The sequence below is a fragment of the Lissotriton helveticus genome, chromosome 1_1 (genome assembly GCF_964261635.1).
Source record: "Lissotriton helveticus chromosome 1_1, aLisHel1.1, whole genome shotgun sequence".
Lineage (NCBI taxonomy): Eukaryota > Metazoa > Chordata > Amphibia > Caudata > Salamandridae > Lissotriton > Lissotriton helveticus.
The window spans coordinates 1980607489-1980625793 of record NC_136057.1 but is presented as its reverse complement, the minus strand read 5'-3'; the positions used below and the strand labels follow the sequence as shown (position 1 = coordinate 1980625793).

General features: G+C 43.8%; 1 protein-coding gene across 2 annotated transcripts in view; it reads left to right on the top strand.

Moving 5' to 3' along the window:
• The window catches only part of DPYD (dihydropyrimidine dehydrogenase), a 3662673-nt gene that overhangs the window by 2145346 nt on the left and 1499022 nt on the right, over positions 1–18305 (top strand). For both annotated transcript variants that reach the window (XR_013594885.1, XM_078644210.1), the window contains exon 13: positions 17191–17406. Coding sequence is in view for 1 of the 2 variants with exons in the window: in XM_078644210.1 (XP_078500336.1) it covers positions 17191–17406 (216 nt within the window). In the remaining variant the exon portion in view is untranslated. The remainder of the gene's footprint in view (positions 1–17190; positions 17407–18305) is intronic.

Here is an 18305-nt window from a genome sequence, read left to right as displayed (position 1 = left end):
ACCAGAGTCTATTCCTTGCAAAAAGAGCTGATTACCTGTCCTGAAGCGCCTAGAAAGCCATCCTGCCTGCTGAGAGATGGGGAGATCCTGCCAAGCCTGCAGGAGGAATGACTTTCTGGGTGGAGAGAGGTGCACAATTACCCCAGTGCAGTGGGTCCACAAACGAGGAGGCTGCAGGGTGTATTCTGAGTTCCATGGAGACAGAATATGTAAACATTCCCTTGGGATACTGGAAAGGAATAATGAAGACTGTGGCATAGCCAGAGTGGCATTGCCTGTAGCGAAACTTACGGTGCGACCAAGACCACTGTGGCCTAGAGTAAGGGGTTAATCTGCTTCTGAGCCTAATCATGTTATGTACCCAACTTCAGGTGAGAACAACCTGGACCATTACGAAAGAAAACCAGGGTCAGTAGTAGGATGTGGTGCTAACCTTCTGTAAGTGTCAGATCCATAAATGGCATTGTATGCATATCCCTATGTGCAACAATAACTTCTAGCGTGTCTTAAATTACCTTTCCTTTTGATAGTGCAGTATTGAGTTGGATCATAGATTATTATGAGGATGTGTGTCTGTTGAATGCTGAGCTCAAGCACCCCCACACCACTTCTCTGAAAAGTCTGTGATGGCCTGTCATCGCTACCACTGAGAGTCAAGTGCTGAAAGAGTTGTACTTGGCATAATTTGCATAACCATAATAGGACGATTCCTGGTACATCAAAGGCAAACGACCCAAACACCCCTGGGTGAGGCCCAGAAGCCCCTCCTTGATCCATGATCTCCTGACCTGTGTCTGGCACAATGCTTCTCTTTATGTGAGGTGCTTTCCCTTTGTACCTCATTTGTCTACTTCCAGAAGGAAGACCTGGTAGGACTTATTCTTCTTTCTATTTTGATGACATATTGTAAGTCTGACAGATTGACATTTTAGCTTAGAACTCAGGGCTTGTAGGATGTCTGAGAAATGTGTCTCTGAAAAAAGACTCAGACTAGCACTGAAACTGAAGTCCTAAAAACTGGATCAAATTCAGATGTTACTATTCCGTTCATCTGTACAAAGTAATAGGAACCTCTCCATTCCATGCTCACATTTTAAACAATGCAACAGCATGGTTTGAATAAAACCCTTTCGACCACTAAATCACTATGATGATATGAAGATTTCTCCTGATAGTACAACCACCTCAATGTTTAAAAGTGACATTTGTCTTGGGCCGAGTTAGAGTTTTGCGGAGAGGGTACACCATCGTAAATGTTGGTAATTTCCTGTCCTCCACATTATAAATGCCTTATTCAGTGGTAATGTAAATACTGTGGATGATAGACTTAATTTATTTTGACAAAGGATCGTGTTGGTCACTCTGAATTGACTATTGTAGTATTATTTGGGCCATAGCATTACAAAAAGAGATCATGGTGACACAGAGAGTTCAGAATAAAGATGCCTCAATATCAAAGAACCAAACAACCTCCATTGCAGAAATTAATGTAAGCTTCTCTGCATTGTCTTGAAAACCTGGGAGGAACACAAATGAAAATACTTATACGGCTAATTATCTAGCAATGCACTGAGTTGCAGCTTGAGATCCACCGAGACAAAACAGTTTGCACAAGCTATATTTAGGTGCAGGTGCCAATGAAGGAGACTGGTTAGAGCCTTTGTTACTCTGCTATAGAACCATTTGCTACCAGATGTTTTGTAACAAAAGTGAAAACAAGATTAAGAATATTGCTTCTGATTGGGAAAACCAATTTATGTCCCCACATCAATAATGGACTGCCCCATCGAGTGAGTTGCAACCTTCAAAGAGATTAAAATGTGAATGTATGCCAATTGATTGCTGCTGCCCTTAGCAGATTCTTCACCTCACTGGAAGACACTCTCAAAAACTGCTGTGACACATCTAGTAATGCTACAGAGTGGGTTTTTGTCACAAACAATCAATTTAAAAAACACACATTAATACATTTGGCTATGGCTTCTACTGGTACAATTTGTTTCTCTAGAGCAGAGGTCTTCAAACTTTTGGATGCCGAGACCCCCCTGTCAACATTTTGAGGCATAAGGACCCCCTCATGACAACAATTTCTAAACCTGGAGGCAGGGCAACTAGAATTATGAGGCAGGTGAGGAACAAATTACGCGACATACTTAACTAAATTGTGTGGGAAGAAAATGTAAGTGTTGGTATGTGATGTTGCTTATTTTGGGATAGCATTTCTTCATTATTTTGACATTTTTTACACACAGTAACACTGAGGTAAGAACTCACCCCATCAGTACCCGTTTATAACCAAAATACAGCAATTAACATCAGAAAGACTTCTAGTCAACCTTTGAGAAGGGCCTTCCACTCTGCAGGAATAGGTGCTGCCACATTAGAAGCTCACCTGACCCTGGCCAGGAGAAGCAGGGGTCCCTAAAAAAACAGGCGGTTTTGTGCAGTGTTAAGCAGTTTACCCATGCAGCTTTCCTCTCACCCCCTCCCTTCCATCCCTCTCTCCTCTCCTAATCCTAGATCCCTCTCTCACTTTGCAGGCCATTTTCTCCCCATTCAACCTCTCACTTCACCTTTAATCACCTCTTGCCACTCTGTCTTTTCACTGCCCTCATTTCTAACAGTCTCTCGCATTTATCTCATGGCCTCTCTGGTCCCGTCACCTCCCATTCCCCTCAGCACTTCTCATTCACCTCGTCTCTCCATTCAAATTTTTGTCTATTTGTATCTTACACCTCTCCAGTCCCCCCATTCAACTTTCAGATCTCCTCTTTGTTCTAACAGAAGCTCTTACCTTTGGCTCACACTCACTTCTTGCGTGTCCACACTTCTCTTCGGCAATTCACATTTCTCCTCATCCCTGACCTCTTCAATCAAATTCTCTCACTCCCTTGCTGTCCTCTCTCATCATCTCATCTCTCCTCATGGAGCATACGGGTCGGACCCATATGCTCCTATCGGCCTCTGCCACTCTGCTTATTGTTCCCTAATTCAAGAAGGCATGAGTTGTCTGTCTCACTGTTTTGAGGCAGGCGGCGTCCACCACCACCACGTCCACCACCACCACGTCCACCACCACCACATCCACCACCACCACATCCAATACCACCACGTCCACCACCACCACAGCCACCACCACCACCACAGCCACAACCACGTCCACCACGAGGCCACCTCACTCTATCTATCGCCCTCACTATCTATCTGTTGCCCTCAATCTATGTGTCGCCCTCAATCTATCTGTCGCCCTCACTCTATCTATCTGTCGTCCTCACTCTATCTATTGCCCTCACTCTGTATATCATCCTCACTCTATCTATTGCCCTCACTCTATCAATCGCCCTCACTCTATCTATCTATCTGTCGCCCTCACTCTATCTATCTATCTATCGTCTGTCATCACACTATCGATCTATCGCCCCTCAGTATAGCTATCGCCCTCACTCTATCTATCTATCTATCGCCCTCACTCTATCTATCTGTCGCCCTCACTCTATCTATCTGTCGCCCTCACTCTATATATCTGTCGCCCTCACTCTATCGCCCTCACTCTATCTATCTATCTTTCTATCAATCTATCTATCTATCTATCTATCTATCTATCTATCTATCTATCTATCTATCTATCTATCTATCTATCTATCTATCTATCTATCGCCCCTCACTCTATCTATCTATCTATCTATCTATCTATCGCCCTCACGTTATCTATCTATCACCCTCACTCTATCTTTCGCCCTCCCTCTATCTATCGCCCTCCCGCTATCTATTGCCCTCCCTCTATCTATCTATCGCACTCACTCTATCTATCGCCCTCACTCTTATTTATCACCCTCCCTCTATCTATCTATCACACTCCCTCTATCTATCTATCACCCTCATTCTATTTATTTATCTATCTATCTATCTATCTATCTATCGCCCTCACTCTATTTATCTATCACCCTCCCTCTATCTATCTATCACCCTCCCTCTATATATCGCACTCACTCTATCTATCTATCGCACTCACTCTATCTATCACATCACCACGGCATCACTCAGCACCACCACATCATCACTCAGGGGCACCACAACATCACTATGCGCTACCACAGCATCACTGAACGCCACAGCATCACTCGTCGCCACCACATCACTCAGCGCCACCACAGCCTCAATCTGTGCAACCATTCAACAACAACTGGTTCAAATATGTTCTCTCAATGTTTCAAGCTTTATTACGAATGTCACAAAAAGATGTTAATATTTCACTTCTGTTCTTGGATTTTCGTCACAATAAAATACACTGAACATAATCTTCGCAAAAGTTTAAGCTATTGCCATTATAAATTACAATAGCTTTTATTTAAGTATTAATTATTTTTAAAAATAAAAGCCATTGTTATTTGTAATATCAATACATCTAAGTCACATAAAGAAAACACGTATTGCATTACAAATGCTATAGGTGTCACATTTGCGAAAGTTAAAACTATTGGCATTTTAAATGACAAAGCTATTAATTTCGCTATTTTCAAAACCAACACATAAATAAAAAATGTGTAATTTACAATACCAATAGCTCTAACTTTTCTAATGCGAGACCTATTGCATTGCAAATGCTTGTTCTTTTGACAACCCTACTTTATATTCCTTTTCATTAAATGCATTCTCACTCTACAGCAGTAATTGTAAAATACAATTGTAAGGAACAGGCAGAGTGGGGGCCCAGGGGGTACTGGACCCAGGAAAAAATTAAGCCTCTGTAACCAGTTTACAAAGGCATGTAAATATGCAAATGGTCTTTAAAGACCTGTGAAAAACATGGGCGGCTAGAGATGACTCCAGACACTGCCCAGCAGGAGGGGGGCTGAAGCCCTTGGGCCTGGGCAGAAATATGACTGTGAAGGCGCGACCCCCTTTGCATCGCTCCACGGCCCCCCTGGGGGTCGCGCCCCACAGTTTGAAGACCCCTGCTCTAGAGTGATCATAGTTGATGTTAATTTTAGGGATTGTATGCATTTGATCTATTAAGGTAAATGTTGTGATATTTATATGTTTTCTGGCGATGTACTTTCATATGGCATTTGTAAGAAATTGGATTATTATTTTGGGTGGGTGGGTGACCACCTCAAAGAATAATCACTACTGTAGTCATGGTGAACATTTACAGTCATTTAATTAGCCTGAGCTCAACCTCCTGATAGTTATGGCATGGAGCTGACACACTTAACTTAAGGCAATATGTGAACAGCAACAAAGTTAAAACAACAAGCAGTAAAAGTCTCAAACCGAATTAAAACAACAAAGAAAGCTCATGATTCAAATTACTCCAAAATGACAACAAATTATAAGGGAAACTTGAGACATGATTTTTTAAAGATTTAACTAAAAATAGTGCTAAAAAGTGCAAAGTGCAAATTGTAATGGTAGAGGCAGTCTAAGACCTAGACATGATTTATGACTGTCTACAATGGAGTCCTGGATACACCAAGCAGGTTGGTTCCAGAGAAAGTCTGTAAGTAAATAAGCTCCTAATACAAAAAGGCCATTTGTAATTTGTAACTTTTTTGAAGAAAAAAAGCTGTCTCACTATCAGACAAATCTGAAAATTGTAGCTACTGAAGTGAAACTGATTGTCAGATACCGGCCGCAGGTTGAATCCACTAAAGATCTGGAGCTTTTGAGGAGGATTTCACTTGAAATTGTTTCTTAGTCCCAAAATAGAAAGGGACTTTTTTTTTTAGTTGCTGGAGTCCTTCAGGGTGACGCATCTGAAATTCAATGTGAGCAAATGTTCCCAACCTTTTTCCTATGGCCCAAACAACCACAGAAGTGCATTTCTAAGTCTATCCCCAGGACATCAGCAGGGGCACCTAGAGGCTGTCAGTGTGGTCCACGCAGAGACCACCAGAACAGTTCAGATCAAATTCCAGTTGCCACTAGTCAGCTGGGAATTGCAGGGAAAAGGCCTTATGCATGTTTGTGTGTCCCTGCAGCCACAATTGGAAGTTAGTCAATTGACTCCTTGAGTACAATTCTTTGTCCTGAGTACAATGGTGAGTAGGTCCATTTTTTCACAGCTCCTCACATGTCACAGACAGCAGGTCCAGTCCTCTCCTGTTCTTCAGCAGGTCCAGAAAGTGTTCTGATTGGGTGCCACATTTCTGCTGGCCACTAGCTAGTTGACCCTGGGCACTCCCTAACCAATAGCGTCAATGTTCCTGGGGCAACATTTCAGTTTTTTCAGTTTGCCTTAATGCAAAAAGGCCCAAAATGCCAAGTGTCAGGGCATTTTCGAAATGATGAAAGTCTCCGGCCACACTAAACTTGGGCTGTGAAGGTTGTGGGCGTGTAGTAGCGGAGAGTACTATGGTAATCACCAGTCTTCTCCCACATCTAACCCTAAATTCCAGTTTGAAGCAGGCCCTATAACCACAACAAACTAGAAGACAGAAGTCTGGTAGGACAAAGAACACCCAGACAGGGAATACACAACAATTGTCTTGTCATTCTGTTTTCACCCTTTCAAGTGAGTCGGAGTGTTACATATAGCTCCAACATACATGCCAGCCAGGAGTTGATACTGTGGTGTCAAAAAGGGTGCCTGTGGCCTACACCTTAATTATTCTGCAGAGCTTAGAGGAGTCAACCTTGCCCATTCAGGTCAACATTTTTGTAACTCCTGGGAGGAATATCACACCTAATTCGCACCTCATTCAAGGCTGAGCCCATGCTGGGAATTGGCAGAGGCTATTGCCAAATAGCCATCCAAAACCTTAGGCAGGTAAATTGTGACTTTCTTAAAGTTATTTTCCTTAATATTTAATAGAAATCCAACTTCACCCTTGAATTTGATTTTCAATACCTATTAAAAATAGTGGTCTAAAACTTTTTCCACTTGGTCCCTCTCCCATTATCAGTATTAGTAGTTTAATCTGTACTATGCATAGCTTTGCCTGCCACTGTGAAAACAGCTTTTTGTGCATTGTCACTGTAGGGGCATGGTAATAGTAATGTTCTACCTGTCCTACTTTTAAATGCCAACTTGCCTTGTGAGGTACAAGGCCTACATGGGGGTGACTCACAATGATTTAAAGGAAGGTTATTTCCTGTCTTAAAGGGTAATTTTGATAGCTTGCACTGCAGGTTTCGCATTGCAGTAGTCAAGCTACAGAGTGTAGTAGGTCTTATACTATATTTGCACTGCCATTTTAGTGGATGGCACAATAGGTGCTGTAGTATACCAGTGGCATTTAGCTTCCAGGCACTGTGTTCACTTTCTACACCATGACCTAGGGACGTACAGGCAAGTTAAATGTGCCATTCAGAAATAAGCCCATTTAACCACGTTTAAAGGGGGAGCACGGGCACTTTACTCCTGGTTAGCAAGGGTAATGTGCACTGAGTTCTAAAAACAGGTCCAGAAAATGACAAAACAACTGGGGCGACCATGCAAAAAATGGCAGATTTCTTCAGCATTATTATGCTTTGTAGGAAATAAACTGTACAATACAGTTTGTATAAACACGTTAATATGGTGTCCATAAACCTAGTGGTAGAAACAGCTTTACCACGTAAATGGAAGGATGCTCTTCATTTAGGCACCGACATTCAGTGCAGGCACAACTTCAAAATAAAAAGCAGCATGTCTCTTTTAAACGCATTTAGTGACTAAGAAATCCCGACGTGCCTGTCGCATGCATTGAGCTTCTTGTCTTTGTCAAGAATGCGCCAATAACAAACCTCCCCACACAGACCAATGCTCCAGCGCATAATAATGTAATGAAGCGTGAAGAATCGTGGCTAACAAAACAAATCAAAATCATGCAAAATAACTATGATCACTAAAATGACAACTTCCCTTCAATGAGCATTGAAGGTGGTGGAGTGAAGTGACAGTGATTTGTAGCTAACGTTCTTCTGTGGGCCTTTTATTATTTGATGTGCCTCACAGGGTCAGTAACGGAGACTAATCACTGCCATGTTGGGACGAGCTATTTTTTCATGATATTTTTTAGCTCAGGGTTTACTCTGTAAACATTCCTTGCTTAAACCTTAATATGCTCCATAGCGTTATCCCAGCCATCTTACAAATTGGAGCTATTCTCTCTTTTTTATATGGTCAATAAAGTTGCAGGTGGCAGAAAGTTCGTTATTAGCTCCATGTTCTCGCTGACTTACGTATTAATATCTTTGCGATGAAGCCCTGGTCCTCAACATTTCGGACAGGTTGCGCACATTAAAAACTGTTTTCTCAGAGGTTGGCACCTGTGTGCCTGTTTAGAGGATAGTTACGTTGGTTGTCACGGGACTGCTCAAGAAACAATAACTGAATAAGTAAGGGCTGCTGCTTACTAAGTGTAAAGCTAAAGATTCAACACAAACTCCAGTAATTTGTGAATGTCCCCAAACTTTCATTTTGCTCCAGTTTCTGCACTTTGAGATGCAGTTATCTAGCAGTTGCGTCGCCCTTGTGCCATACATTGGGGCAAAAGAGTGACGCAACTACTAAGTAAGATCCATCAAGCCACGCAAGGCCTACCTTGAATAGCGCTGCATGGCTTCATAAATCTAGTAACGCAACACAGTGAAAATCACTGCATTGCGTTACTCTGCTGACCAGGGAGGCATTCCACAGGTGGAGCATGGGTGCTTCCACGCATCCACCCGTGGATTTTGACGTTTTGCAAATTTACCAATACTGGTACACCTGGACTGCGTAAAAATGCTACATCTCCCCAGGTGAGGAGTAACGAGGAGAAATATCTTTATTTCTCCTTGTTTTTTCCTCTTTCTGTGTGTGCTGCCTTCTACAGCACACACAGAAAGAGGAAAATGCCTCAGAGGATTGTTTTTGTGTAGGAAGGGACACCTTCTAGTACAAAAACAATTCTACTTTTACAGCAATGGTGCAAGGGTGCCTGCGTTGGCCCTAGGCAGCAAGCACATTGTGCCAGGAAAGGGAAAGCCAGCAATGCACCATATAATGTTAAATACGGCCCACTCATGCCTTTTCCCCATCTCATAGTGCACAAGGTGGCTTGCTGCACTGCATAATTTTTTTTTATAAATGTGCCACTAAATATCCATGTTTCATCTTGAAATCATTGCTGTGTTCATTTAAATATAGAGTCCAGGTTTGGGTTTTCATCTATTATAATACAATAAATTTAAGGACGTTTTCATCCATTTTCCAAAATAAGAAGTGTAGCGGAAGTGAGATGCCACAGCTTTTGACACCACCACAGTCAAATCTAAACTCGAGCAATAAGTGGAAAAAATCTTGCGAAATTCATATATTTGTGGTAAACTCATTTTGCTTTTTAGGTTTCGTAACCTGGCGAGGGGCGAAGCCACTCCCAGATCGAAATCTGTTGTTTCTAATAGTGAGGTTAGGACAGCCTCTGTTTCCAATTGGCTAGCTCCATAAATGGAGGCTAGCCATTGGGAGGCAGAGGCTGTCAATCGCGCTTTCTCACGAAAACGCGATTCGGGGGCGTTTCTGGTGCTTTTTTTAAGCCCCGCCCCTTTGTCCCGGGCCGCGCTGCGATTGGCTGCCGGCCCGGGACACCCCGTGACGTCATTCCCGGGCCGCGCTGTGATTGGCTGCCGGCCGGGAAACCCCCGTGACGTCAGCCAATCACAGCGCGGCCCGGGACCTGACTTGTTTTTTTTGGGGGGGACGGTGCGTTGTGATCATTTGTTCGTGGCTGACGAACATCCCTCTATCCTCTATCCCCTTCTCCTGGCATTGTCTGATTGTGTTCGATTGTGTTCGTGAACTGTTTTCAAATCCGACCTCGGTTTCCGTTCCGTTCCCGCCCCCCCTCCTCCCGTTGACGGTGCGCCGTTCCCGGCCCCCCCCCCCCCCCCCTCCCGCTGTCCGTGAGTCTAACTGGGATATGCTCTTTTAAGGGAGGCTTTAGTTGTGTTAATAACCAGCAGATGTTAGCTGGAAGGGCGGGGTGTTCCGTGCTTGAAATATGACTTTAATCCCTACTTGTTTGTGTATGCAGCAGCAGTATTCGTTTGAGCCTCGACTTTGTGCACGAGAAACAATCCCAGCTGAGTTGGGCAGCAATATTCCATAGCAGCCACTAGAGGGAGCCCTTGCCCTGACTGTTTTAGAGGCACTTGTAAAAGCCGCGGCCGTGCCAGAGGAGGGGACAAGATGCCTCGGGAAAAGGCGAGCCTGTCTGCACGCTGGCATCGGAAAATCACGACACCTTGGGTGGAACTGGTCTTTGAAATGTAATTTGACTGCGTCATTGTATGTGCTGAAAACTGCAAGTACCAGACTGCCTCACGATGTGACGTAAAGCCCAGAGTTATCTGACATGTAAATAGCGCCAGGCTAGGCATCTAACGTGCACCGTCTGCAACGAGGAGATGTGTCCCTTATCTGGAAAATGCTTCTTACATTCTGGATCGCGTCTAACAGCAAAATATCACAAATAGCAGCTCCCCGGTTCAAATCTCCGGAATTCGCTTTGCCAGATACACACCGACTGCCTCAAATGTCCGTCTTCAACTCAAGCAGGACTCGTTTAACATCGCTATGGATGCGGTGGGACCCACCACCACCACCCGACGCCGTTACCCTCTTAAGGTGGAGTTCTTGTTTGGGTTTGAATGCAGGGGGTGGCAGGTACTTAGTGTGTGTCATGTGGGGGGTGTCAAGCATTCCTCCGCAAGCCTAGACTGAAGATTCCACAGTAAGGTTGGGCAGGGGTGTCCCCGAAATGGGTTGCTCGGTCCGGACCACGCAAATGGAGTGTACATTAACGGGTAGGAGGGCTGCTCTCGATGACGATAATGAGCACATTTATTATCGAGTATGACGGAAGCGGTGCAGTGTGCCATCATGCATATAGCGCTTAATGTACGGGTTCTAAACGCAGCACTAACAAGTGTATGTGTCACTGATCTCGATTGAGCACATTGTATCTACCTAAGAAGGGGCGGAGCATCGCCTTGGGGGTCCTAGCCTTTGATCTGCAGTTTGTACACAGACGTACTTTTAAGTCGAGAGCTGCGTCTCCCACGGAGAATCGATATGTTTGCATACAGGAGCAGCTTGACACCACGGTAGGACAGAGGCAGAAAAATTGGACCGGGTCCCAGAATAAAAGTGGCCTCTATTAGCACGTAGTTTCAAAAATTGGCTCACATTTGAAAATTCAGGGCAGTTTGGAACTTGTAAATACACGCTGCCCAGGTGTTTTGCAAGGTGTGGAAGACTGCATGTGTCTGTGCTTGCTGCAGGAAAGGTTGGTGGTAATAGGGAAACCCACATTAAAATTGAATCACAGACCATAAAACAAGCCCAAAAAGTGGCCCACACACTGTCATGTCAGATCAGCCCTCCGGCCGGATTCCCACACAGGCCTGCCCGACACTGTCTCACCTGAGTGTATTGTGTTCTAGGATGTGATAAGTGATACCTCCCTTGAGGCTTCAGGGACGGCGTGTCTCCTCTCTAGCATAAGAGCATGGCAAATGTGAAGATGGCATTCCGTCACGAGGAACTAAACCACCCCACATGGGGGCGGATGCACAGAGGCATAAAAGCAGCAGGGGTCTGACCGTGAACTACGTGTTATAAAGTCTCCGTGACCTCACAGGAGGTGGGGGCTCCTGGGATATCGGCGCAGACTCGTTAGCCCTGATTTCACCTGAGCCTCTCGGGTAGGCCGTTAGTCCAGAGCTCTGTCTTCCTGAACTCTCACGAGTCTCACTGCTTGGCAGAAAGATCCATGTCTCTTCCCTATTGGCACAGTCCGTCCAGATCGGTACACAGTCAGTCCTCCCTGACTAGTTACTATTGCCCAAACCTCAATGGATAGACGTCGGCAGGATGAAATGCTGAGTTGTGGTGCGGTTTGAGCCTGTCACTGCAGGGAGTTTACAGATTTCAACAGAGATCGTTCAGTTCACAATGTTTCTTCAAATACCATATTGACGTCTATTACTCGATTTTCTGCAGAGCAATTGAATGTTCTGCTGTTTTAATTGAATGTTCTGCAGCGCGCACTGGAGAGGGGTAGGTAAGATAACTTAACTCTTCACGGCCAGAGCTGCTCTGCTGCTCGTATCTTTAGTCTGAAACTGACTCCCCCCCCCCCACCCTGTATCACTTGAGGGAAGTGTTAACGCATGCCCGAAAGCATCAGAGCCTCGGTGCCAACGGGGCACACGTGTGTACACCACAAGGCAACTTCTTCATGAAATTGTGAAAATTAGCCATTTCAGAGCTGTGACGCTGTGCAATCCCGCATTGCAAGACATCCGAATTGCAAAGCACGCACCCCCTTTACAAAATAAAGATACGAGAAAATGGACCAGCTGTGCACAGCTGCCCAATGCCAAGGCATGTATTACTTTAAAATGTGTTAATGCAGTTGCTGAAAGCGCATGTACAAGCCAGGCGCTTTATCACCGAAGCCCGTTGCAATGCAAGACGTGCAAGCTATTCTCCAGTGTTACAACTGTGCACATCTGGGGCGCCAGGCACTAGCTCCTAGGTGCTTTATCACCGAAGTACGTTGCAATGCAAGACGTGCAAGCTATTCTCCAGTGTTACAACTGTGCACATCTGGGGCGCCAGGCACTAGCTCCTAGGTGCTTTATCACCGAAGTACGTTGCAATGCAAGACGTGCAAGCTATTCTCCAGTGTTACAACTGTGCACATCTGGGGCGCCAGGCACTAGCTCCTAGGTGCTTTATCATCGAAGTACGTTGCAATGCAAGACGTGCAAGCTATTCTCCAGTGTTACAACTGTGCACATCTGTGGCGCCAGGCACTAGCTCCTAGGTGCTTTATCACCGAAGTACGTTGCAATGCAAGACGTGCAAGCTATTCTCCAGTGTTACAACTGTGCACATCTGGGGCGCCAGGCACTAGCTCCTAGGTGCTTTATCACCGAAGTACGTTGCAATGCAAGACGTGCAAGCTATTCTCCAGTGTTACAACTGTGCACATCTGGGGCGCCAGGCACTAGCTCCTAGGTGCTTTATCACCGAAGTACGTTGCAATGCAAGACGTGCAAGCTATTCTCCAGTGTTACAACTGTGCACATCTGGGGCGCCAGGCACTAGCTCCTAGGTGCTTTATCACCGAAGCCCGTTGCAATGCAAGACGTGCAAGCTATTCTCCAGTGTTACAACTGTGCACATCTGGGGCGCCAGGCACTAGCTCCTAGGTGCTTTATCACCGAAGCCCGTTGCAATGCAAGACATGCAAGATATTCTCCAGTGTTACAACTGTGCACATCTGGGGCGCCAGGCACTAGCTCCTAGGTGCTTTATCACCGAAGTACGTTGCAATGCAAGACGTGCAAGCTATTCTCCAGTGTTACAACTGTGCACATCTGGGGCGCCAGGCACTACCTTCTAGGCGCATTGTCACCGAAGCCCGTTGCAATGCAAGACATGCAAGCTATTCTCCAGTGTTACAACTGTGCACATCTGGGGCGCCAGGCACTAGCTCCTAGGTGCTTTATCAACGAAGTCCGTTGCAATGCAAGACGTGCAAGCCTTGCTCAAGTAGGAGCCTTTTCCTGCCAAATTAAATGGTTTACATCTGTGCACATCTGGGGAGCACAATCAGTGCAGGCCTCTGGGACACAAATGCACCCTGCACTCCGAAGCTGTGCGCGCGGCCGCACGCTGCACGTCCACCCGAGAGAAAGGTGAACTTTAAAAGGGAAACGTGTGAGAAGGGTACCTGCGCCTCGCGTTGGTCTCTCCGAGAAGGCGTAGTACACAACTGAGACAAGCCCTACCTCCCTTACCTTTTTACGTGTTGTCATATTTGTAGGCGCATATCACGCTTGCGTTCTTGTCCCAGAAAGCATTCATAGAGGCTAGATGGTGATGTTTATTTTCGTTATTTAAAAAAATTTACTTGTCAGCGTTGACGATTGGAAATAGGAGGGAATGGGTCTGATACTCTCCGTCATGTGCTTTATACAAACGTGTTTTATAAGTAACCTTGCCTGCGGGGCTTATGTGGTTTCTATTTGGTGGTGGCCATCATAAGGTCAGTCAAAATGTCTCGGGATGCTCATATAGGTTGATCGCTACAGAATCAGATCGTATAAAAACTGACTGACCGAAGGTGACCATAGCTGGTGAAGCCATCAATCTGGTCTTATAATAAACTCGGTATCTTGAAGACATACTGGCACCACTGCCAAAATGAAAGATGCTGGCTGTGATAACATGGAAAGGGAACCCAGGGAAGTCCAATGCACAGCGCAAAAAAAATTACCATCTTGAAAATGTGGTTGTAACCCGCAAGTTCCGCCATGAAGAATATACATTTCTGCGATTGGCATGTTTGTGTAATAACGAAACTTGGTTTAAAAAATGTGTACTAAAATTAGTATTTACAGTTTTTTCTCATATCTATAAACAAGCGCTCGTCAAAACAACCTCTAAGTACTATTTAGTTAACAGTGGAGCATTGCAGCAGCGCGGCTACTGTAGAGAGACGGGAGTCCTATTTGTCCACTTCAGAGCCGGATGTGTAGTCTGTAATCTGAAAATTTAAATAGCAGAACAGCAAAGCAGTGTACTCATTTAGCTGCCCGCGCGCCGCGCTTCCTCTCAGAGCTGCAATTCGGGTCCGTATTTGTTTATATTAATTAAGTTAATTGGAAAGTGATGTGCTTCACATGTGGTGAATTGCGAAACATCCAGCCTGTGAATTGGAGCCTGCTGGCTCGTTTCCCAGTGATATCCGTTCATCCCTGGGTGCTGCAACCAGACTAGTCACGGGCCAATCATTTCTTTTTCTGGTACATTGAGCAACAAAACATCCCTGGCAAAAACAGTACACCTTCTGGAAGCATCAAGGGAGGAATTAACGAGGAAAGTAGATGTATGCAGGTTTGGAGTATGAGTGTTCAGTGGAAAGGATTTTACTTTTTCAATAAACCAAACTTCCTCTATGTATGAAGGTTTTGCTTTTAGCAGAAATGCCAGGATGATACTAAATTATAGATATTTTATATCGGCTGTGGTATTCCTTTCTTCAACCCTTAGAAGGATGAATAGCGGCGTTGGCCCTACTGGGCCACGATTCTGTGCTCCGATATTGCACACTGACCTCCATAGCGCGCCCTCTCAACCCACTGAGCCTCTTGCTAGAAAATCGGGTCCCATCGTCTTTTTGCTGCTACAACCCGTTCTCCAGGGATTGTGCATGAGTTTGTGAAGCGTAATGAAAAATAAACGATAATCAGTTACTTGATAGACTCAAACTAATGTTTTATTCAAAGGCAGGGTGGAAAAATGAAATGAAATGACATGAAGTGAAATTTAACAAATGTGAACTTCTGACTGCAGTTAGTGATATTACGCGAACCTTTGGCTGATCACCGATGCAGAGATAATATTGTGCACTGTACGTCTAGGGTCTTGCGAGACATTAAGCTATTGGCATTGTAAATGACAATGCCATTTATTTATCGGTTTTCAAAAACAACACATAAATGAAAAATTTGTCATTTACAATGCCAATAGCTCTAACTTTTACAAAGGCGAAACCGTTGCATTGTAAATGCTTGTTTTTATTTTGGGGTTGCGCTATTTGGGGTAAATTTCTGCCCACAGGAGACAGGTTTGAATTGAAAATTTCAGAAGATACTAAGGCACAGTATTATCAAGGTACGTTTTCAACCTGTGATCTTCCATTACCTTGCATAATGTCTGTGTGGAAGTTATGGCCTTGTGTTTAATTGTCACAAGAAGTACGGACCAACTACACTTTACTTATGTGCAATTTTGCGTAATTTCCTTAAAAGTATGTATTTTACAAAAGATTTGTTTTCAAATTCACTCACACCTAGTGGCATCATACCAAGTGAATCAGGGTGTGCGAAATTCTCATAATTTGCTTCCGGGTAATTATGTGAAATCATGTAAGAATTACACAGAACTGCTTGAAATACAAATCTGCCATTTTGTGCTATGTTTCACCACTTAATGTGTCGTCATGTCAGATTTTGGCGCAAAGGTGCACTTAAGCAAAACCACGGTGAACAACTGCTGTTCCAAAATTCCCAGCATAATTTACATTTCGCCCAGCCCTAGAATGACTCCACATGAACTTGGACTCCTATCAGTGAAAGAAACGCCATACCAAAGTATTTAACATAGATGGAACCACAGGAAATGGAAAAACATTCCTGCTGCGAGAGCAAAATGAACTCACCCAGCTTGAAAATCTCACCCAAGATACAAGACAGCCTCGTCCCCAGGGAATGTTTCCCCTCCTATTTGTAACTGTTACACAATATACCTGGCCCCTTCCAGATTCCTATGGGTGCGGAAAATTGCAAAATATATTTGGGGTTGCTATGAAATATGACGTATCAGGAACACTTTACTGGCTAAGGTAATTGCAAAGGTTGCAACAGGATTCTCCTGGCGACCCCCCCCCCCATCGTTTCCACTTCTAAGCACCATTAAGCTTTCACATAAAGATGCATTGAGGTACAGTTATTGGCGACAGCAAATGTTGATTCCACTAGCAGTATTTATTTCTGAAGTGTGCAGTGAATATTGCATTAGAAGTCTTACTTGGGTTGTTCCTGCTGCATTTAATATATTTCCTGTAGCCTTAGAGACAGCTGTAGTGGGCTCTAATAGCCATTAAAGGCCCACTCCCTTGGTAAAGACCCTAGCTGAAGGCAAGGGCCTTTGGAGCAGGCCTGTAATGGCTGGTAGAGCTCACTAAAGGACCTCTAACACTTTTAGAACATTCCTCCCGTTAAGGGCAGAATGTTCTTATTTGTAAAACAAAGGCCTCACAGAGCCTGACGAGGTTGAAAACCCCTTGGGCTCTGTGAGTTCCTTGTTAAACATTGGAATGTTAACGCTCCGGGCATCTACCAGCCATTAGAAGCCCTGAGCACTCTATTGTTTTTAATGGAGAGCTCGACATTCCAGTGTTCTAATATTATTTAGACGCCTGTCCCATCAAGTGGGCAAAAATGGCTATCTTTTCACTTTTTATGCACCCCTTTTTGTACACTAAATCCTCCAAAATAAAAATCTGGATTGCAAGGATATTTTCATGTCGCAAGTGTCAGAAAATTTGTGCCAAAATTTCAATAGTCAAAGCGTTGTCAAACACATGATTTTAAATTGAGTTGTGCTGAATGTATAGTAACTGTTAATTGTGTTTCTTTCTGCAGTCATTCCATGGAGCCACGGTTGCCCAAAAACCTGAACTGCCCCTGTTTTACACTGCAATTGACCTGGTGGACATAAGTGTAGAAATGGCTGGATTGAGGTTTCCAAATCCATTTGGACTAGCAAGTGCACCCCCCACCACCAGTGGTCCAATGATCCGAAGAGCATTTGAGGCTGGATGGGGTTTCGCTTTAACAAAGACATTCTCTCTTGAAAAGGTAGGAAGATATTACTGTATACCGAGAAACAAAAACAAAAACAAAATTAATTTGGCACATCAATTCATGCACATCGCATACCATAAACATCTTCCAAGAGCACACTTATTTTACTTTCACACTTACCTACCCAACCATCTTCTAAACATTGAACACTCTACTACCCTCATACATCCAAACACCAAAAACCAGGCCCCATTGATTAATGGCACACTCATGTCCTACAATACCCTCATAATGGTAAGAAATTCTAAACAATCGCTCACAAAATAATATGACTGTAAATTAATGCTGATGATGATAGTCCATAAGTGTGTCTGCTTGCACGTATGGTTTTACTATACAGAGACTTGGTTCTAACAGGATATCTTTCACCAGTTTGGTTTAAAAATACTATTGCTATCATTGAGGAGCAAGAGGCAACCAATTTGCAAATATATCCAACAATTGGCGTTTCATTGCTATTTCTTTTGTTTGCTTCTGTCGCATTATATCTGCACGAGAATAATTGAATGTTTCTAATTCAGATTAAGAGGGGACTTTTTATCAATCACTTGTTATCTGAAAGTTATTTTATTTATCATGTTATAATATGGATTTTGCACAGTCTGTGATTGTTTGCATCATTACCTCAAAAAGTGTGGAATATTTTCAACCTGAAATGTTCTAGTCTACTGTTTCAATCAATCAGTCAGGTTTTTATTGATTTAGATCTCATCAGAGATCAACACTATAAAACATTCAGAATCAGTGCAACATTGTAAAATGAGAGATAATACAAAATGTTAATGAGGACAATGGTAAAAAAGTTTTTTTTAAATGGCAACAGTTTTTAATACACAAATTCATCAGGTGGTGATCTAATTAAAACAATCATATCATTAATTCTGGATAAATTA